This window comes from Barbus barbus (genome assembly GCF_936440315.1).
Source record: "Barbus barbus genome assembly, chromosome: 26".
NCBI classification, from domain to species: domain Eukaryota; kingdom Metazoa; phylum Chordata; class Actinopteri; order Cypriniformes; family Cyprinidae; genus Barbus; species Barbus barbus.
Genome location: NC_136754.1, coordinates 2,995,827 through 3,019,634, shown reverse-complemented (window position 1 = coordinate 3,019,634; position 23,808 = coordinate 2,995,827). Strand labels below are relative to the sequence as shown.

The window sequence follows — 23,808 nt, the reverse complement described above, 5'->3', positions numbered from 1 at the left end:
CTGAACAAAATATTACATTGTAGAAGTGTGAAAATTATCAACTTAAACTGCTATGTGTAACTTAGCTTAAGTTTTAGTTTTTATTATTGTGTTCAATCATTTTTCCAACTGAGGTAAGGGGTTCACGGGGGCTGGTATAAAATAATTTTGAACAAGCAAATATGATTAAGAAAATAACTGATGACTGTACTAAATCTAAACTAACCATGTTTTCAAATATGGTTTTCAGAACAAAGTTAATAGCAGAGAATATGGAAACATTATATCTGAGTCTGAGATTTAAAAAAACTAAAAACATCCACAGTCTCTTATATTTGCTCAAAAATATGAGAGATCCAAATAAATAAAAATATACATACATACTGTTTCCTTAAGTACAGTTTAAAGGCACTGTGGCGGCACAGTTTCCTGTAATGATCGTGCTGAAGATCTGAGCAAAAAATAAAATAATTTACATAGCTGAACCACAACCACAAAAACACACAAGTACAGACTTCTGCTCCACTTCTGTTCACCACATCAGACCATCAGATCACATCAATGAAAGTCCATCAAGGGAAAGGAGGAGTCAAATTATTATTTTTACACATACAACTTCAATACTTTTTATTTCATTTTATATATGCTTGTTTGTAATAATCCAAGAAACAGAGAAAATAACACTGCCCACGTAAATTTAAGTTATTTTTAAAGTGAAGGAATTAAACTACAATTCAAAATATAGAATTGCATACTGCTAAAAACAATCCCATTTTCTCAGAAGTCTTTTGACAGAGTATAGGCTAGTTATAAACTATGCATCCATTTACAATAATCTTTTGAAACTGCAATAGTCTTGACCCTCACATCTGTTCATACAGGTCTTTTTGAAAATATAATATTAGATATTTAAATTTAAAGTATTAGGTTCACACCCCATGAGCAAATGAATTAAAACAAGCTTAAGAAAATAAAAAAGGGTGTGATAGTCCTGTTGATTTAGTTTCTCTTGGTCTGTGTTCTTGTGTTGTTCTCACTGTAGCTGTCAGTGTGGAGCCACAGTGCTGTATATTATGCTGTATATTGCGCCACCTGCTGGAGACTTCATCACTTCACTCCCAGGAACATTCTCAATAGTACTGTAGGTTATGTCCTCATTGGGATCCTGCAGAAAAAGGGATCGTAATAAATAGGCTCAATCCAATGACGATACAACTTTTTCCAGACTTGTCCTGGATGCCTAAATTTCTGGGGTTTGGCTTTGTTTTCCTAATGTTTTCATATTTGATGAAGGTAATGACTGATAAGTAGTTTGACCAATAGCGTGCAGGCATTGTACATTAACAACCAATGGTGGCATGCAAGAAGGTGGGATCTATACAGCCATTAAAGCAAAGCAAATAATGTAGAGCGCACATAAATTTAGCAATTTAGCAATCCTGGTCAGGGGTCCACTCTTCGTACATCGCTAACTCAATTTTCTGGATTTGACTGTTAACAATTTGGCATAATTTTGTATTGTTTGGCTCTTCAAAGCTCATCCTGGAGTTGCTGTCATAAAATCAGGGGCCTGTACCATGAAGCCGGATTGACTGGCTAGCCAGGTAAGATTCAGTTTAGTTTGCTCCAATCCTGGGTTTTAGGTACCATGAAAGTGGCTTGGCTTTTAGCTGCATTCATTGCCATAGTAACTTACACTCCACGGCTAACCTGCTCTGGGGCAGGTTATGTTCTGAGTTAGAGATCTTAACTGAAATTGGACCAATCAGATGTGAGTAAAGTGACACATGTCTGACACAAAAAAGTCACTCCCCCAGTTTGTCTTGCTCCAAATTAAAGGTCACTTGTACTAAAAAAATGTCTGGCTTTAATGATAGTAATTACATAGTTATTTTATATTATTCATATAATTATATGATTTATATTATTATTAATCCATTACACACAAGCATATTTAGTTTAACAGTTATGATAAATCATTTATTTTAAATGAATGTTAATATATACAGATCGTATGTAATATAAATAAGCTGTAGAATCAATAGGTAATGATTTAAATGATTTAAAACCTTACATTTGAGTCTCTATCGCTGTATATTTCCAACTAAACTAAGTTAACAAGTTCCACTTGTGACTGCACTGATAAAGCAAGATCATTTATTTTATTTGTCCTCTTTCATGAACAAGTATTTTTTTTCATTGTAAATGAAATGGTGACCCATACTCGGAATTTGTGCTCTGCATTTAACCCATCCAAGTGTACACACACAGCAATGAGTAGTGCACACACTCACTCTCTCACACACACACACACACACACACATACACACCCTAAGCAGTGGGCAGCCATTTTATGCTGCGGCGCCCAGGGAGCAGTTGGGGGTTCGGTGCTTTCCTCAAGGGTCTCACCTCAGTCGTGGTATTGAGGGTGGAGAGAGCGCTGGATATTCACTCCCCCCACCTACGATCCCTACCGGACCTGAGACTCGAACCCGCGACCGGTTACAAGTCTGACTCTCTATCCATTAGGCCACGACTGCCCTAGACTGGAAAATGTATAGGCACAGCCAGTTTTACTTATTGAAAGATTTATTTGTGATAAAATAATTACTTTATTATTGTTTTGGAGTCTTACATACATGCTATACAGTTCATCTGAGTCATGCATTAATTTGAGTGGTGACAGGTGGCAGGTATTATGGGAGTGGCTTGATGGAGCGCAGGAGAGATACAGATATCAAAAATCTGCTTCAAAGATCAAATTAAATAAATTTTTAATTACACCATTGAAATAAAAATGTAAAGCCTGTACGAATACTAGAAATCATGAATATAAATAATTGTGAATCATGTAAAAATAATAAATAAATAAACATGCAATAAAAACAGTGCACATTTAATTTATCTATTATAACATTTATGTAATTTTGTTTGCTTGGGTGTTTCCTTATAAAGGCCTAGAAATTTGTCAAGTTTGTCGTCAGGTGTATTTTTTTAATTCAATGATGTCATTACGTTGCTGTCTTGCCGCCAGCCAATCGCTGCATTTCTGATTGTGGTTACAAGTATTGATATATCTGCCCTTTTCATGAACACAAGAATGCACAGCAATCTCAGACAACTTAATCCAGATATTTTAATCAAATATGCAAATTCATTTTAAGAACCAAATTAGCCAGAAATCAGTTATCAGGATTAAAAGATCTGGCATCTTTCAAATCATTTCAGATGAACTAAGCGAGGCACGAAGACGGACCCCAGGACACGCCTAAGAAAAATAGAACATATGGTCACCCTGAAATAGTTATTAATGTCTGGTCTACTTACATGTGGGATTTCATCCTTTATAATGCTGTATATCCCAGGATCTTCAGGTTGAGAGTAGACCTGCATTTCATACAAACAAACAAAAAACAATAAAAACAGTAACATCAAGAAACCAAAATGACTGTAGGCTACATGTCCTGGAAATATGCTAGTGGTGTAAAGTATGTTGCATGCATGTCAGAAATATTGTACGGTGAAATATAAGTCCAATAAATTCAATTAGCAGTTTGTTGGTCATAACTTTGTATTTATATTTCTGACATGACGCAGCACACATCAAAGGGTTATTTCCTATGCAACAAGCCTGTGTACAAATGAACATCTCATTGAGAAAAAAATGCCTCTGATGAGCATGTTCTTCTAATAGACCATTCTTACGATATCGTCGGTTACCATTTTAAATCAGTCCAACAAATGAAGCAGATAAAACAGGCTATGACTCACTTTCTGAACTGTTTCTTGGTCAACATAATGTAAATAGCAACGAGAAGGAAGGCAGGACAAAAATAAATGCTTTTCTTTTTTTATATTTGACTCTAAAACAATCTCTAGATTGATTAGAATGAAAAAGCTGTGTTATCAAGGGAAACAAAGAGTCTTGTATACTAAAAATTAACTGGTAGAGCACATAGCATAGGGGTTAAAGACACACCGTAAGAAAGAATGTGCATTTATAATTATTAATTCAAATTAGCATTTTACCCTGGTGCGCCTTTAGCCCCGTTGAATATTATCATCATACCAACATTTTCATAACTTGCTTCTTATGAAGGACTTACCATAACAGTGCTTCTGCTGCCGCTTCTCCCTTTGATTTGATGTTTACCTTGTTCTTCATTTTAAAAAGAAACAGTAATATCTGACATTAACTGCATATAATCTGTGCTGTCAAAATAAATGTCAAAATAGCAGGGCATGACATAGAAATGTAGTGCTGGTCAAACTGACTGGGTTTCCGTCTCCATCTCCAGGTGACAACACCGGCCAGAATTAATAACAGCAGAAGTGTTGCTAAAGCTGGAAGCCACACAGTCAGGAGTTGATTACTGTCGGATATAAGGAAACATTTTAAACTCTTTATATTCAAAGAGCTCCAAAAAAGAAACTTTGCAGAATCCCAATTTTTTTCCCAGACATAAAAATATCCAAATGATGTGTCATTAGTAACCCTTTGAAATAATCAATAATTATTTTTTGGAAAAGTGTGTGAAAAATGGGGTTTTATGGTCGGCCACAATTGTGACAGCTGGGATAAGGCGAGTACAGAATTAACATATTTCTGCAGTCATAAAAATTGTTATAGATCTTAGCCCAGCTATTTTAAACCGTTTGATCACATTCTAGGGATGCTATTATGCATAAAACTATTATGCAACTTTGATAGGAACACTGAGATAAAAGACCAAAGAAATTCAACCATCACCGCATTTCAAAATTATTACTTTTTTGTAAAATATAACATCAAATTTTTATATTAGTGCTACCAGTATTACAACATCAATATTGTCAATTTTTTGTAACATTTGAATTTTTTATTTAGTGTAATATTTTGTCATTGCAAAATTTTAATGCAATTTTCACTAACAGATATATGTGAATTCATATATTAATACTAGACACCTTAAAGATAATGTATACCAAAAATCTTTGTCATATCTTTATGTTAACATATTTTATTAGCCTTTTGGTTTGGAGCTTTAATGCAGTTATAATCTTCTCAAAGTGCATACAGGAAATAAACTGCTCTGGTCATGTGACAATTTGCACTAATCATGTGAGACTGCACATATTTAATTGAGACCCTTTATTTTTTCCATATTTGCAGGAAGTGCACTAAAACATCTGACCAGGTCACTATTGTGACTGGTGGGATTAAAAATGATATATTGATATAAACTCTATGGGCTTTTCACACTACGTTAAACCCTGGGTTATCATTGCTACAGGCTAAACCTAGCTTTTAACCACAGGAAACGTATGTTTAGAAGGACGTTTAGCACCATTTTTTTTTTTTTTTTTTTGCCCCAAATTATAAAACAGAGAATTGTATAAGCAGTGGTTTCAGAGTTTGGGAAGAAAATATTGAATGTTGACAGAAAACACGTCAGTTGGAGTAAAGACAACCGTACTTTTATAATCCACCAAAAATACCATTCAAGAAAAATTTGACTATGCCTATAGGCCTATAAACATGTCACGTGCTACGTTCGTCCAATCAATGACACCACAAATATGCAAATTAGAACGCTAATCCAGGGTTAGGAACAGTGTAAAATGTCAGTTTATGAATACCCAGAATTAATCACGAGCAAATTATAAGCAGTGTGTTACAAGATAACCCATGATTCAGTTTATCCAGGGTTTAATGACTCATGATTATATATTTCAAGCATGAAAAGCCCTTCTGTTAAATGTATTTCAAAGGTTTTAGAATTAGATAAAGCCTTAATTATTTTATTTTAAGTAGTAGCCTACTTTTGTGGTTCCGTTGTGTCTTTTGTTTCATTATTATTCTTGAGAATCACAGTTTCATTTCTGCAAAGATAAAAAGGAGAAAGGGAAGAATAGCACCATCAACATTTGAGTCATTTGAATAAATAAAACAGAATAGAATATCACCAGAGCAACGAGGAAATGACTGTTAGTCATGAAATAAACCAGAGACAAATATAGAATAATTCCACAAAGATGATTATAAAGGAAAGCCATTTACAGACAACAGATTAAATACTAACACTTTGTCACTGACAGCGCCTGCGGACAAAAAAAAAAAAAAGTTTAGTTGTGTTTTATTTGATATGTAGTAGGCCTATCAAAACATTTATGATTTATTGAAAAATTTGTACCTGTTTCTGTCTCAGTTACAGTGAGTTGAACAGGATTCAGTGCCTCTCCAGCAGAGCAGAAGTACCAGCCAGAATCAGTCAGTCTCAGTCCAGTCATCAGCACAGTGAAGGATCTTCTCCCATCATCACTGATCTGCACTGATGAACTCTGGGATGTGTTAGTCCTCCCCACTGTGTAACAGCTCTGATCTTTATATCTGCACCACTGTTTGACTTTATTCTGATATCCAGAACTGTAGAAACACTGAACACTGATATCACCACCTTCATGTCCAGATACACTGCTGTTCACCACAGACACATCAGGAGCTGAACACACACACACACACACACACACACACACACACACAAACACACACACAGTCATTTTAGATTATGAAATACATGAGGAATAAGAGAGAGTTTAAAATGAAGAGAATTGAAACTAAAACAACTGCAAAATGTCTTACCAGATTGAATCTTGAGCTGAGGCTCGTATGTTATATTTATCGGTGGTTGTTCTCCAGTCTCCACAACACAATAATAATGTCCACTGTGTTTGTTCTGCAGGTTTGTCATAGTCACAGTAAAGAGACTCTGATCAGGATGATCAATTACTGACAGATTCTCCTCTGTTGTGTTTGTGTATGTATTAGATTTATCAATCTCTGAGAACCAGTATTTATTCTGCTGTGTGTATTTCTTGTCATAATGACATGGGATGGTGACAGATCCTCCGGTCTGAATAGTTAATGTATAGTTTGCCCATCCACTGTAGCTTTCAACACCTAAACAAACAACACACAAACCATTATTATGTCCAACAATAAGCCACAACTTAATTTGTTCTATCTTCGAATAAAACACATTAAAAACAACATGAACATCTGAGCATAAAACCTGCCATTGGAAAATGCTAACTATTAGATATGAATAGAGCAATACATGTACTGTACTCTCACCTAAAATGAGGGAAAACCCAATTGAAAAGTAGAATGTGCCTGTCGTTACACATGCGTTCATTGTGTTTCTCTTCCTGTATCTTGGGTTGTTCTGTTCTTGAATGTCTTGACTTCCCTCTTCTCCTCATATAATTCTTTTCAACAGGAAAAAACTTGTCACTGGGGCAGGACCTTTTAAAAAGCACTTATATGTAGCGTTTAGAATCTGTTATGTACACTTTAGGTACTAATACCTTCAAGGTACTAATATGCATTATTTGGGAGTATAGAGTACAGATAGGTACCTTTTGAAAGGATAGCCTATTGTCCCATAACAGCGTTTGTCCTTTTTTCTGAGTGTCGTAAAACATTTATTTGCATCTCTTTCGGATATAAAAATATATTTTACAAATCCTATAATTTTGAAACTGAAGAGTAGGCAATGATTTTTTTTTTTTGGTCTGAGACGCCGAGCTCCCCATCTAGTGGTTGAAAAATGTAAACAGGACCTTTAAGTTTGATTGCTTTAATAAAACAGTTAAAGTGCATGATAATGATAACAATAATGATAATGGCCATCTCTGCAGAATAGGATCTAATGACCATGACAGAGGAGGGGGGAGGGGGGGGGAGGGGGTGAATCTGCCATTTGGATGAAAAGATTGACATTTGAAGAAAAACAAAAAAACAGACATTATCCTAGACATTTAGCAAATAGATGTTTTCCACACTCAGAGATGGGCACAAATACATCAAAAAGTATTTAAAATAAAAATACAAAATACTGTGTGGGAAAATGTATTTAAATACAAATATGGTATTTTGTATTTTGAAAATAACCAAAATACATTTGAAATTGTATTCTTTGTCTTGGGGTACACACACAGAAAGCTGCTTATTACTCATTTATCCATGCTCTTTATTGCTCTGACGTGTCAATAACTGCTGCCCACTAAAGCTCCACAGATATATTTGCATACCACGATGATATATAAATGATATAGAAAAAGTTCAAGCGATTTACACTTTATATCAACGCCGACATATATTGTTATCGCCATAGCAAGCATGATTAAAGTTTAATGAACACATTTGACTAGTTGATAAAACCAAAATCTGACCAAAAAAAAAAAAAAAAACTAACAAGACTGACTAGTGCTAATGCTATGTTCCCCTTGCTAGATTTTTTTTACCTGCTGAGACAGGTATGCTTTTTTTTCCCACCAAAGCAAGATTACCTTGTTTTAATGTTAAAGTCATGCACATAGTGCAATAACCATTTCAAGCATTTTGTATGGTTTATACTCAGAAAAACGACCTTGTATTTAACTAAAAATCCAGAATCATCAACAAGCTAACTATAAAGATAGCACTGTGGATGATGATCCCAAGAAACCTGGCGTCCTCCACGATTCCTGTTCTTTCCAACAGCAAAGCACTTGAATGCGACATACTTGTAATCATGACTTATTAAATTGGAAGTTGCAAATTTTGATAGCACACGTAGGCAGTATTATTCCTTGTTTCCTTACAGGAATCCAGAAAATTTCATTACCCAATTCTAGATGGAGTCATACAGCTGCAGCTCACATGCATGAAAGTGGCATGAGCTAGTTGATACAGGAAACCAGCAGTCTAATAAAGAGGTTGATTGGCAAAAAGTATTTTATGCATTTTGAAAATACACAAATACAAAGATTCAATGTATTTAAATACAAAATACAAAATAGAATTTTGTATTTCAAATACGTATTATGCATGTATTTGAAATACTGCCCCTCCCTGTCCACACTCATATCTTTTAAGTCTAGTCTGTTGAATAAGTGTAAAGCAAATACAGAATATAAATTTTATTATCAACACTTTTATAATCATCTGATCCTTAAGGTCAATGTGGAGAAAACTCCTCTAGTTCTGTGACGCATAGAAACGCTCCACATGTGATCTAAAAGATAAAATACAAGTGCACACCATCAACAGACAAATATGAGAAACAAATGTTTCTATGTCACATCGTGTACATTTTGGATGTGTGGGAACACACACAAAAATATTTGCAAATTTTGTAGTCATATTGCACAATGACTTGAAATGCTTTATTGCTGCATAATATATTTCTTAGATATTATTTACGATCGTAATAATTCAATTACTGATGTGCCCTCTACAGTGCCAGTTTGTATGGTCACAATTTCTGTCAAACACATAAAAAGAACAAGCTCATTAGCTCTTGTTTTATCTAGAATCAAAGCCTTTATGATATTGATTATTGATTGAGCTTTACCAGGTTTTGCCTTGGTTACAGTAAGTTGAAGAGGAACCTGCAGATCTCCTACAGAGCAGAAGTACCAGCCAGAATCAGTCAGTCTCAGTCCAGTCATCAGCACAGTGAAGGATCCTCTCCCATCATCACTGATCTGCACTGATGAACTCTGGGATGTGTCAGTCCTCCCCACTGTGTAACAGCTCTGATCTTTATATCTGCACCACTGTTTGGCTTTATTCTGATATCCAGAACTGTAGAAACACTGAACACTGATATCACCACCTTCATGTCCAGAGACACTGCTGCTCACCACAGACACATGAGGAGCTGAACACAGACAACAAAAACTTTGAGTTATTGAACTCTGAAATATTTTATATTTCTACTGAATTATAACCACATTTCAATATATAATAATAATAATAATAATAATAATAATACAAACAACAACAACAATAATAATAATGTGGCACATAAACATTCTTTACCTTGTTGAACAATTAAATGCAAACATTTTCTGTCATCTGGGTTTGCATGAGTGCCGATCTCCACACCACACCAGTAATTTGAATTGAGTTTCACAGTAAAAGTATTGTTGGCTGGAGAATCAGTTATTGTCAATTTCTCTGTAGCATTTGCACGGGCTGTGATTTGGCAAGAAAACCAAAAATACCCTTCACACCAGTATTTTGAGTTCAGTTTATATTCATTGTCATAAAAACAGGTGATTGTAATGGTTCCTCCTTCTCTCACAGTTACATGATCTAATGTCTTCATGCTCAAAGTTCCTGCAGGCAATGCACATAAAAGACAAAAAAACTGTTTTCAAAACAGTGCAACCTCCCACTTCCATTTTCTCACAAAATGTTTTTATGTTATTGACCTCACAGTGCGTGAAATGGAAAGGGGGCCTCTTAAGTTTAATACATATATAAAATAAAGTGAAGGGAAGGGACACCAGCAATCACTTTTGATTCATCCTACACCTTGCTTCACTTCTGTTTCAGTTTTTATGATGCAACTCTTTTGCGTTTCCATTTCCCTACTATTACTACCACTCGCAAACCACACATTACACACTATAGGCAGTGCAATCCTAACAACCTGCACACTTTGCCTATGTTTGCTAATATAATACTTTCTTTTTCTATTGGTCTCTGGAATTGTCAGTCTGCAGTAAACAAAGCAGATTTCATTACATCTATTTCTAGTCATTCAAGACTAAACGTCATGGAGACGTGGATCAAACCAGAGGACACTGCTTCTCCTGCAGCACTCTCCAATAATTTCTAATTTTCCCACACTCCCCGTCTGACTGGAGGAGGTGGAGGTATTGGTCTGCTAATCTCTAACGATTGGAAATTTATTCATTTACTTTTCTGGGTGTTAACAGCTCCTTTGAATTACATTCATTCACTATTACCCACCCTTTTAAAAACCATTTTGTAGTTGTTAATTGACCCTCAGGCATGGTAACATCTTGGATTAATTAGATGTAATGCTCTCAAACATTCCTGAGGATGGTACTCCCCTAGTTATGCTTGGAAACTTCAACATCCACCTAGATAAACCTCTGGCTGCAGACTTCCATACTCTGCTTGCCTCTTTTGATCTCAAGAGAGACTATCATAACAAAATTAGCAATTCGTCTAATCTCTCGCATGCTCTGTAAACATTTTCCTCCCTCTTTTGTCCTCCTCATCCCCCTACTTCATCAACTTTAACAGCTAATGACTTTGCCACGTTCTTCATTAATAAAATAAAAACCCTATCAGTGCACAATCTGTTCCACACCACAATCTGTCAAGCACATCTTACCAGCAAACATACACTCGTTCACATCCTTCTCTGCACTCTCTGAGGCAGAAATCTCCAAACTCATCCTAACTAATCATTCTACTTCTTTTCTGCTTGATTCTATTCCATCTCATCTCCTTCAAGCCATTTCTCCTGCAGTTGTACCTGCACTCACTCACATCATTAACACATCCTTTCACACTGGTGTTTTTCCTTCAGCATTTAGACAGGCTTGTATAACCCCATTACTTAAGAAACCCACCTTTAACCTATCTCTTTTAGAGAACTACAGACTGGTTTTTCTTCGTCCTTTCATTGCAAAAACACTTGGAATGAGCTGCGTTCAACAAAGTCTACTCCTTTCTCACACAGAACAACCTCCATGGGAACATTCAACTGAGACTGCCTTGCTCTCAGTTGTTGAAGCCCTAAGACTGGCAAGAGCAGATTCCAAATCTTCAATACTTATCTTGCTGATCTGTCCTCTGCTTTTGTCATGGTTAACAACCAGATTCTCCTGTCAACCCTATTGGCAAAAGGCATCTCAGGAACTGCACTCCAGTGGTTTGAGTCTTACATCTCAGATAGATCTTTCAAGGTATCTTGGAGAAGTGAGGTGTCCAAGTAGCAACATCTAACTACTGGGCTAGGCTCTGTCATTCAGATGGCTTTTCATATCACTGATATGTTGATGATGACACTCAACCCTACCTCTCATTCCATTCTGATGATCCGACAATAGCTGCTCACATCTCAGCTTGTCTAACAGATATTTCTTGCTGGATGAAGGACCATCACCTTCAACTCAACCTTGCCAAGACAGAACAGTTTGTGGTTCAAGCAAATCCATCGTTTCATCACAATTTTACCATCCAGTTAGGCACATCAACCATAACTCCTTCAAAAACAGCCAGAAACCTTGGAGCTGTGATTGATGATCAGCTGACTTTCTCAGACCACACTGCTAAAACTGCCCAGTCCTGCAGATTTGCTTTATTCAACATCAAGAAGATCAGATCTTGTACCACGTTAAGCTAACTGAGACTTGTTATAGCACTTCATTGCTCATTTGTTGATTTTGATTGCTTCCATTGTTCTCATTGTAGGTCGCTTTGGATAAAAGCATCTGCTAAATGTAAATGTAAAGTCTTAAGTTATGGTTTGAGGACTTTTGGGGATAGTGATATATCATGTGTTAAGAACATAATCATCTCTGATTCATTTCAAAAAGGTAATTTTTCTGTCATTTAAAAAAAAAACTATTACAAGTTAAGTTATAGGTCAAGAATCAGTGTTGTAATCTTGTAGATACTGAAACTGCTATTGAAGCAGTTAAAAGGTTCTTATGCTTATGCAATATTAAAATTAATAATTTTTTCCTTTGTATTCAAGTTTTACACACCACCAATATTTATAATTACACTGTTGACCTATCCCTTACACCTTAACCTACCCTTAAACCTATCCATACCACCAAACCTGTCCTAACCTTACCCATATCCCACCTCAATAGCAGCAGAAGTGTTTTGCAATACAGTATGAACACAGTTAGTACATTGTACTTATTTTTCGATGTAAGTACATAGTCGTTAAGGCCACTTAATATAAAGTGGGACCAAAAACAGTAAGGAGGCTACATTAACATTTTAATAATTCACTGATAAACAAGTGCTTTCTTTGTTTCAGTTTAAGAGATGATTGGCAACACTGACTCATCATCTCCGCAGTAGTGATGCACCTGTACTCATGTTTCATACAGATTACATAATTTCAGAATATTTGTTTTCCATTTGAATTGGTTCATTTGAAAGTAGATTTTGAAATTTCAATCTCTTTAGATATATTTTTAATGTCTGTAAGGCAAAGAACTCTGTGATGGCAGAAAGCGTATCCTATTAGCTTTCATTATTTTACAATAGTGTGTTTTGTTGTTATTGTGAGTGCACACAAATAAACATAGAATCTTTGCAGATTTGAAAGATGTATTACTCTTACCTATATGACCAAAAAATGACGGAGTATTTTTAGAGCAAGTGAGTGCACCGGCGCCTTCATCTGTCCTGCAATGAGCACGCGCTACTGTTCAGCTTCCACACTCCACACAGACACTTCAATAGAGCACATTTCTCAAGGTTAACATTAGATTGAGCGGCCATGTAAAGTTGCTAATACTTACATATTTCAGATGAGAAGTCTTATTTGTGGTGGATGAATGATAGGCAAGCATTTGGATGTCCTGCCCGATGTGCTGTATTACCACATAGACCAGCCGTTAACGATCTGCATGACTTCAACAATGTGGATTTTTTTTTTCTGCGACTAATAAAATTTTGGTCGACCAAGCCTCTTCTGGTCACTAACTATTAGTCTACTATTAGGGGGAAGCCCTAATATACACAACGAAAAAACTACTGTAGGTAGAGAAAATTAGTTTATAAACACAAATATAAAACCTTGTTTTGAGGGTAGAATGTATTTTCTGTGTCCTACCTGTGATATGAAGTAAAACACCAAAGAGAAACAGAGAATAAGCCATGTGACGGTCGGTTAAAGATAGAGCCTGAACTGAACTTTCACTTCCTGGCTTAAGATAAGTAGATAAGCTGTTTCTATTTCTGTACTGATGTAATAAAAACTGAAGACAGCAGAGATGTCACTCACATTTGTTGCACTATGCTCTTGTCTTGTTTTAAACATTTATTTTGTAGTTTTGCTTGATTCTTGTTTCATGTGTTTCCCCTCGTTTGTCTTCGATTTGTTTGTCACAGATGACCTGCAGTAAAACACCACTTTTTAGATGAAGTGTCATAAAAATGAACAAAACAAACAATCTTTAAGATTAGTGACTTAACTTTTCACGAAAATATTCTGAAAAATGATATTTTACATACATTGATCAGCAGTAAAACATTAACATTAAAAGCATCTGACTAATTTGGTGTAGGTCACTCTGCTCAATCAGATTGAGATCAGGGTAATTTGGAGGCCAAGGCAACACCTTGAACTCTTCATACATGCCTTCATCATGTATTCCAGAAAGCAGATTATGTGACATAACTGGGTATGTTTAAGGATAAATTGATAAATTGATAAACTCAGCTTTAGGAAACTTTCAGGGTATGGAAGTAGCAATAGCAACTTATAATAGCATCATATATATATATATATATATATATATATATATATATATATATATATATATATATATATATATATATAGTTGAGTTGTATGATATGTTAATAATAAATGCAATTACAAGTACTATTATAAGGTTACATTATATTATTTTAATGGTATTCTATTGTCATATATAATAGTTATAGATAAATATTAATTCTAAAACACTATGGCAAGGTAATGTTTATTTTATTCTAATATACTTATATTTTACTGTCATGGATCTGCATTTTCTATAATATATTTCTATAATAAAAATACAATAATGTGATATTTCTTATTATGTAATTAGCATCAAACAATATAGGCTACTTCTTATTCTCAGTGATTAAAAGATTGAACAAAAAATATATTACAAATGATTGCACAACCATTAGGTGGCAATATACACTAAGCATGTAAATGACCATTCAACAAAAGAAGAAGAAAGAAGCAGCATGGCCAGAGATTTGCTTTGTCCAAACACCCACACTTGATCACTTGACTATATGACATATTTCCTGTATTTGGTCCAAGTGTTCAAGTGAGGATGAAGACCACAAGTGTGTTGAACTTTTCGTTACTTTATGGATTTACATTTATAGTGTTTTAAAAATGCAAGAGTTTACATTGGTTTATTTTTATTTTAAATAATTTGCATTTTAAAATCAGCTTCTAAATGTCTGTTCGGTATTCCCTATATGACACTATTTAATTTCGGTGCTTCTAATTAAGTGATAAAAAGCAGTTGCAAATGTTGTACAAAATAAATATCATCACTACTCGCCTTTGCACCAATAAAACGTGCAACACTTTGTTTTTCCATCAAATTATATAATATCTAATTAGCCTACTATATTAGTATTTAACTTATATTGGAAAGGTTTCCGTGACTCTCTGCAAAAAGTCTCATGATTTATTTCCAGAACATGATGAATGATGGGATACAGTAAGCCTCGAATAGTGCTCTGGAGTGGGAAGTTACGATGCGTTCCAAACGGGATATATCGCCCTCCGAAGGGCACTTCAGAGTGAAAATAATCATGGCCGCCATATCACTGGCACCTTCAAAGGGCCCTTCAGAATGAAGGATTTCGAAGAGTACAACTGATGGACACTTCAGCCCCCCATGATTCTTTGTGGACACGGGATGATGACGCAGAAGGGCACTTCAAGAAATAGTTGTTTGGTCTCCTACACCCTTCAACACTTCAAAGCTCTCACTCCAGAGGTATGAGGGATGAGCCCTTCCTAATGGAACGCAGGGCGTTAAGGGCATTGTGCTTTGGCGTTTTTACTGCCAAACCGGAAGTGTTAGCTTTAGCCATTAAGCTTTTTCAGCTAAAGGTTGCAGGCTTGCCTTCTAGTGGCTTTGGCTTTCGTCTGTTTCCATAGAGACTCGTCGATTCATTGCTCTGTTGAGAATGTCTTGTGTGTTAACCGTGAACATACTCTGGGTTGAATGAACTTGGTGTTTGGTGATGAGTTTTTGGCTCAAGGTCTGCATATAAAGTCACACCAGAGGTGTTCAGTTGGGATCAGGACTTGGCTTTCTGCAGACCAGTCAAGTTCTTCCACACTGACTCAATCAATCATGTCTTTTTGAACCGTGCCTTATACACAGAGACACTGTCATGTTAGAATAGAGGGTCCTGTCCAAACTGTTACTAAAGTGCACTAAAGTGTGCTCCTCAGTGCCAGTTTGTGTTATCATAATTTCTGTCAAAAGTAGAATAAGAACAAACTCATTAGGTCTTGTTTTGTTATCTGAAGGCAAAGCCTTTACAGTATTGATTATTGATTGAGCTTTACCAGGTTTTGCCTATAGGTTACAGGTTGGACTGGAGCTTTCAGATCTCCAGCAGAGCAGAAGTACCAGCCAGAATCAGTCAGTCTCAGTCCAGTCATCAGCACAGTGAAGGATCCTCTCCCATCATCACTGATCTGGATGGATTCTGGGATGTGTCATTCCTCCCCTTACGAAAAAGAAGTTTATTCAAGTATACTTCTTTTAAACTAAAATAGGAAAGTATACATTTAGTCTCAGAAATGGGCTTTATGTACTTCTCAGAAATATACGTAAAATGACATTTAAGTAGGCTACACTTGACTTAAACTTAGCTCTATATATATATATTTGAGCTATACTTGTGCTCCTAGAATCTGTGTTTTCATTGTTATATGGTAGGGGACGCTAGTACACATCTTCTGTACAGAATTTCCAAAAAACACAAGTGAAGAAGAAACCAAAACAACAAATGCTGTATAATAAAATGTTGACGAAGAGGTAATAATGACTGTCAAGCTTTGGGGTGTTGATCACCCCAAACAATATATCATTCTGAATCCAATTCATAGTTGTTTTTCGGCTTTTTGTTCAAAATGTTATTTATTTCTTTATTTTTTATTTATGAAACTTACCCACATTTAAGTGTTTAAAAAAAGACTGCATGAAGCTAGAATAAAATGTGTTTGTTAACAAGCATGTTTTGTATGTTAAGATATTCATATAACAAAATATATACACATTAATAAATAGGGACATCGTAGTATACTTAAAGTATGATGTAAAGTTCACTTAAAGAAAACTTCCGAGTATACTTACAGTATAAAACTAGTAGTTTACTGAGACTATAAAGTGTACTAAAAAATGATACTACAAGTATTATTTAATTAGTAAACTATCAGTATACCTATAAGTTCAATTTTAGTATAGTTGCAGTACATGCTAAAAACTTAGATGCAAACTAGCTGTATACTTAAAGTATACTTAAAAGTATATTTTATATACTAGAAAGTGGGCCAATTTAGCCCCAAGGAGTATTGAAATAGTACACTGATATTTGTATGCTTAATACATAGAGTATACTTAAAATATACTTGTATTTTACTTAAGTATACTTAATAAAATAAACTTGAAGTATACTTTTTGGTAAGGGCCTCCACTGTGTAACATCTCTGTGTGATGAACTTCAACATCTGCACTGTCCATTTCAATCATCTGACATGAATATTATTAAACCACTGTGGACAGTTTTAAAGAGAAAGTGGGGAGTTGATTCCCTTCTTCAAAATCTCTGAAGCAACTGGCAGATTATAGTCGACATACTGTAGACTATTCAGAAGGGGTACAGATCTGTTCTAAGAAGCAGTCGGAAGTGGTATTAAAGGCACATTGAGGTAAAACACCATAATGAAGAAAAAGAAGTGCCTGTTTCCCAGTTGTTTATATTATTTTTGTCCCACCCCTGTATATTTAACATTCTACTTACTGACCCTGCTGTGTCTTTAAGAAGTAAAATCAATGAAATATGCAAAGAAACAAAGAACTCAGAAGAACAAGGTGGTTTATAAGCACAAATTTAAATCCTAGTTTTGAGGGTGGAATGTATGTTCTGTCTTACCTGCAGCAAAAATGAAAACACCAATGAGAACCAGAGGATACACCATTTTTATGGACATTGTGAGTAAAAGACAGAACCTGAAATTATCAAAAATGCCTCTGAGAATAATCAGAAACGAACCATTCTTGTACTCCTGATGCAATGGAAACTGTTGCCAGTTTTGGGTGTTTCCCCTCATTTGTTTTCCAGGTATGTCTTATTAGCATATTTGTGTGTGTATATATAGCCCTTGTCACCCACGAGCTTACAGTTAAAACTCTAGATACAATTAAATAATGTGAGGTATCATAAAAATGCACGAAACACAATTAATCAGCTTATAAATGCATAAAAATGAAGGCCTTGTTAATAAGCTTAGTGACTGTTAATTTATCATGTAAATGTTTTTTTTTGCATACATTTAGATATACAACTACTTTCAACTTTAAGTACAGTTCTAATTGTCTTGTGGCTGCATTGGTTCCTGTAGCGTGCTAAACTTGTGACCAAAAAAGAAGAAGAAGAAAAAAAGTGCACAGTCAACCAAACTATAAACCACAAAACAATGAGTGATTAAGTCCAAAGCAATACTTCAACATTCAAGGCTCTATTTATAATGTTAATCATATGGAAATCAGCAGCAGAATGCAGTGTGCAATACATTTATACTGTACGGGCAGACCAGAAACATCCCTCTCTATTGACACTGTTCAGAAGTGGACATGTTTACAAAACAACTGAAGTACACTGAGACAAAGTCAATGGATTTTTTATTAAATTTCAGCTTGTTTTTTTTTTTTTTTACATAAACCGAGACACAAGCAGAATATTCCACAAATACGCTGAAAGTGATTTTTACAGTGAAGAAATGAAACAGAGACACTTAAATAGAAATGATACTTTTAAAACAAATCCCATGTTCCCAGGATGTATAACAGGAAGTAAGCAAGTTATGAACTATGAACCTCATTTACAAGAATCAATTTTTGACTCTCACATCAGTTCATATGGGCCATTTTGAAAATAAAATATTTGCTAAACAGTTCACAACCAATTTACAAATGAAAATCATGAGGAAAAAGTCAACTGCATGAGTGGATTCAGTGTTTGTGTATTTGTTAAATAAGCCAAAAATCTGCCAAAAAAAGAAATTGCGGTGTGATAACATGTCTCTGCTGCTGATTTTGTTTCTCTTGGTCAGAAGGGTCTGTTCCTGTGTTCTTCTCACTGTTGCTGTTGGTGTGGAGCTACAGTGCTGTATATTGTTCCACCTGTTGGAAGCTTCTGGAAGAGTGAGATCATTTCAAATTAATTGCCAGTACCATAAACACAATATAAAATGCCAATATTTCTGTAAAACCTACTGCTTCACTCCCAGAAACGTTATCAATAGTACTGTAGGTGGTTATGTCCTTGTTGGGTTCCTGTGATAATATACAGTAATACAGTATAAGTAAATATACAGGATGTATTCATGTCTGATATTGCATTATATCAGTGCATATCTGGTCTTCTTACATTTGGGTTTTCATCATTTATAGTGCTGTATATCACAGGATCATCAGGTTTAGAGTAGATCTGCATTTCACACACAAAACAATACAGAAAAATATCAAGAAATCAACATGTGACTCATTCAATAAAGGTTCAATTAATACAGTTTCCATGGGTAATATAAGAATTGTTTTTGATTGGTTTTGATGATGAAAAAATTGGCTAGAGTCCTAATGAAGCAGGAATCATACCAAAGTTTGGAACATGAGTATAGAGCGTCTTTGAATGTCACAATGCAATTTTCTCTTCGCTACATGTGACTTTACATGAAAGAAATGTGTAAAAATGGACATGCATCTATTCACATGTCACACAGGGATAAATCTATACAGTGGCAAGTGATGCCTTCTTTAACTGGGTATGGCTATTCCTGGCAACAGTCCTACTTTTACATTGACACCTGCCATGGTGTGTTTCTTATTTGCATCTGTGATAATTTAGATAGCTTAGCTGACATTTTTGTATATTATAATAAGCAGTCAGTGTCAATACAAAAGTACACTAAAAATAAAATGGGGAAAACCTGAAACAATAACTAGGTTTTAAAGCATGAATTAAATGTTTTGAGTGAGTTTTGAGGACATGTATAGAACTCTGAAGTCCCATAAAACAGAAAATTGCACTTACACTTTGTTAGAGATGTTAGAAACTGTTCTGAAAAACTAGCCTAATCAATTGAACATTGATATTGTTATACATACATCTTCATAACCAAAAGTCTCATAAATTAAAGGACTTACTATGTCAATGGTTCTGCTTCCGCTTCTCTCTCTGATTTGCTGTTCATCTTGCTCTTAATCATTTTTTTTTTTAAAAAAGGAGAAACAAGAATATATGACATTGAAAGAATTGTTGAGTGCTGTTGAAATAAATTATAAAATGGCATGGAAATAAAAATGGAGGTCACACTGACTGGGTCTCCGTCTCAATCTCCAGATGAAAACAATGATCAGAATCAATAACAGCAGAAGCACAGCTGAAACTGGAAGCCACACAGTCAGACGTGCATTATGTCTGTGGGAAATAAAGAAACATTTTAAAATATTTTCATTCAAAGAGCTCCAAAAAATATATGGGACTAATTCAGCTGCATAAAAGGCACCAGAAAATAAGGCAAATCTGAAATAAACGTTCACCAGAAATTGATTGAACTCTGTTAATGTATTATTTAATTAATTAAAGTCAAAATCATTTTATGAATGAAAGAATTTCAGCCTATAATTGCAGAATTAGTTTATGCTTTATTTTAAATAATACAGATGTAGTACTTTTGTGGATTGTCTTCAGTTGTATTATTAGTATTGTCGTGATTTCCTGGTTTACTTCTGCAAAGATAAAAAAAAAAAAAAGTGAAGAAAAATCAAAGGCAATGAGGAAATGATTGTTAGAGTAAAAGGCAAAAGAAATCAAGGAAATAGTGCATGACAACAAAATGCAGACAAATACAGAATAATTCTGAGAGGAGAGATGGCAATGAGAGATGTTTAAATACTGACGTGTCTTTCTCTTTGTCTGGTTTGGCCTCAGTTACAGTGAGATGAACAGGATTCAGTGCCTCTCCTACAGAGCAGAAGTACCAGCCAGAATCAGTCAGTCTCAGTCCAGTCATCAGCACAGTGAAGGATCTTCTCCCATCATCACTGATCTGCACTGATGAATTCTGGGATGTCTCAGTCCTCTCCACTGTGTAACAGCTCTGATCTTTATATCTGCACCACTGTTTGACTTCATTCTGATATCCAGAACTGTAGAAACACTGAACACTGATATTACCACCTTCATGTCCAGATACACTGCTGCTCACCACAGACACATCAGGAGCTGAACACACACACACACACACACCATTTATTTGTGATTATAAAATACATATGTGTAAGGTCAGAGAATTTAACATTAGAATTTGATTAAAACTACTACAAAATGTCTTACCAGATTGAATCTTGAGCTGAGGCTCGTATGTTATATTTATCAGTGGTTGTTCTCCAGTCTCCACAACACAATAATAATGTCCACTGTGTTTGTTCTGCAGGTTTCTCATAGTCACAGTAAAGAGACTCTGATCAGGATGATCAATTACTGACAGATTCTCCTCTGTTGTGTTTGTGTATGTATTAGATTTATCAATCTCTGAGAACCAGTATTTCTTCTGCTGTGTGTATTTCTTGTCATAATGACATGGGATGGTGACAGATCCTCCGGTCTGAACAGTTAATACATGGTTTGCCCAACCACTGTAGCAGTCAACACCTAAACAAACAACATGCACACCATTACTATGTCCAGAATTAACAATGATTCACTTATTAATTTTAGTCTTCACATAAAACACAATAAAAGCAACACAGACAGCTTAGCATAAAATGTGGCATTATAAACACGATCCATTAAAAAACAAACACAGCACAATTAAATACTCACCTAAAATGTGCCAAAACCCGACTGAAATGTAGAATATTTTTAGCTTTGTGTATGCGGCCATTGTGCAAGTTTCTCTTCCGGTATCTCGAGTTGTTTGACTGTGTTTGTAGTAACTGCTGCACTTCCCTTTGTCACTGTCTTAGCACTTAAACATCTTGTGCCACCAGGATAAGAGCTGAGAACAGACTGTAGATCAGGGTTTCTCAGCTCTGGCCCTTGAGGTCTCTTTCCTGCAGAGTTTAGCTCAACCCCAATCAAACACACCTTAACAAACTAATCAAGGTCTTCAGGATTACTAGGAAGTTACAGGCAGGTGAGTTTGGAGCTAAACTTTCAGGAAAGTGGACCTCAAGGGCCAGAGTTGAGAAACCCCTGCTCTATAGATTTAAAGACAAGTTATGTAATAACTGATTCACTTCCATACTTCTTTCATTTATATAACACTTTTATTTACATTTCTGTTTAACTAGGGGGATCTGGGGGTGTAACATACTAAATTAGACTTTTTGAAAAATTGTATTTCTCAATTATGTTAATTCTAATTGCATTTGTATCAGTTATACAAATACTGATTTTGACATATAACAAATATTTTACATACCCAACATTTTTCATCTGCAGCCTGTCAGAAGTCTTGATGGTCCTGAATTCAAATTAATATCTGTTTTATCTGTACAGCATGTTGTTGGCTATATGTTAAAGCCACTCTATGAAACTTGGTCATGTGAGCAGGAGCCATTAGTAATGGGTGAAATGAACCATTGAATGAAATGACACTTTGAATCAACCAAACCAATTGCTCTGCAAAATGATTCACTGTTTCGATGCGCTTGAAACAAAAACTCAGTCCAAACATGCATCAATTGACTAAACAGGCCAATAAGAGACTATTAATTACTACTCTTTACTGCTCTAGCAGTCATGGCCACTTAAGAGTGCGTGCACAAAACAGGAAGTAAGTGTGCAAGACTGTCTCAGGTCTGAAAACGCCAAACCTCAGTACCCTTAACGCACAGAAGCTAAGCGTATCCCATCATGCATCACATTCAGGAACTCATGTGCCCTAAAAATCTTGAAATATTGAGGAAAAAAATTCCACTGTATAGGTTAAATTAGATGTCACACATAATTTAGTAGTAAAGCAAAGCGTTGCGTATTTCATTTTGTGCAAGATGAGTGTGTATTTTGTGCAACTTTTGCAACTGTTTTTGTCTCTTTTACTAAATTTAAACAGTTACTAAATTGTGTTGTCTGTTACATACAGACTACTGAACAGATATGCAGAAGTTTAGTTTTAAACTGCAAAGTACTACTATGCTAGAGTCAATTAATTAATATTACAATGTGATTATGATTTTTCTACCTGAGAAAGAATGTTGAACTAAACAACTAAAGAAGACATGACAAATCATGACGACACAAGACAGACATCACACACAATGTACTGATCCCTCATGAACAAATATAACACCTGATGTTTGTATAGGTGCATACAAGTGTACCAGTAGGACATTCTTCAGGAATAAACATGATGTCAGATGTTTGGATATGACACGTACAGCATATATCAATATACCATTGAGTCACACATGCAAATAGTTTCAAATACAGCAGTTTCTTTGGCTGCTCTGTGTGTTGTCACTTTAACACAGACAAACAGTGTGTGCTGACATGGGCAAATTTATTGCATTCTGTGGCTCGCTGCCTGTAAACAAAAGACTCACAGAAGTTTCAAAGCTTCACAAAGCAGTCTTTTATTATCATTTATTTATTGCTGGAAAGAACATACAAAATATGTAAACATCAGTACACACTATGAACACATACCAGGAACAGCGGGCAGCCCATATTGCTGCAGCACTTGGGGACCTTTGCTTACAGGCACCTCAGTCATGGGTATTGAGGGTGGAAGACCACTGGTCATTCACTTCCCCAGTCAGTACTGAGAGTCAAACCCACAACCTTCAGGTTACAATCTGACTCTCTAATCATTACACAACCAAAGCAAATGCCTATTTAAGCAGGCATCTAACAATGACAGTGCTGAAGGCCAGCTAGATCTTGAAATATAAATTAAAACATATCTAACATGAATATGCATGAAAATGAGACACTTATCTTTAAAATACAGAACATAAAGCACTTACATTGTCAATCG

At 35.4% G+C, this 23,808-nt stretch overlaps 2 protein-coding genes across 3 annotated transcripts; both read right to left on the bottom strand.

Annotated features, from left to right (window-relative positions):
- Nucleotides 1–591: 591 nt before the first annotated feature.
- Nucleotides 592–7,212, bottom strand: LOC306845872 (polymeric immunoglobulin receptor-like). 2 transcript variants are annotated; one of them, XM_079378862.1, is made up of 10 exons: nt 7,094–7,212; nt 6,602–6,919; nt 6,417–6,461; nt 6,153–6,323; nt 6,042–6,060; nt 5,782–5,841; nt 4,255–4,352; nt 4,086–4,138; nt 3,307–3,366; nt 592–1,144 (listed from the first exon to the last, which is right to left on the bottom strand). In XM_079378862.1, the coding sequence occupies exons 1-10, from the start codon at nt 7,152–7,154 to the stop codon at nt 1,025–1,027; spliced, it is 1,005 nt and encodes a 334-aa protein (XP_079234988.1). In that variant the 5' UTR covers nt 7,155–7,212; the 3' UTR covers nt 592–1,024. The 2 variants fall into 2 exon arrangements, with proteins under 2 accessions (XP_079234988.1, XP_079234987.1); XM_079378861.1 differs by having other exon boundaries at nt 6,153–6,461.
- Nucleotides 7,213–8,960: 1,748 nt separating this feature from the next.
- LOC306845768 (polymeric immunoglobulin receptor-like) lies at nt 8,961–21,766 on the bottom strand (the record flags this gene model as incomplete). The annotated part of the gene is made up of 13 exons (XM_079378746.1): nt 21,651–21,766; nt 21,162–21,479; nt 20,726–21,050; nt 20,498–20,554; nt 20,143–20,243; nt 19,970–20,022; nt 19,194–19,253; nt 19,040–19,099; nt 18,904–18,959; nt 10,092–10,126; nt 9,357–9,665; nt 9,226–9,266; nt 8,961–9,017 (listed from the first exon to the last, which is right to left on the bottom strand). The coding sequence occupies exons 1-13, from the start codon at nt 21,709–21,711 to the stop codon at nt 8,961–8,963; spliced, it is 1,533 nt and encodes a 510-aa protein (XP_079234872.1). The 5' UTR covers nt 21,712–21,766.
- Between the last annotated feature and the right edge of the window lie 2,042 nt (nt 21,767–23,808).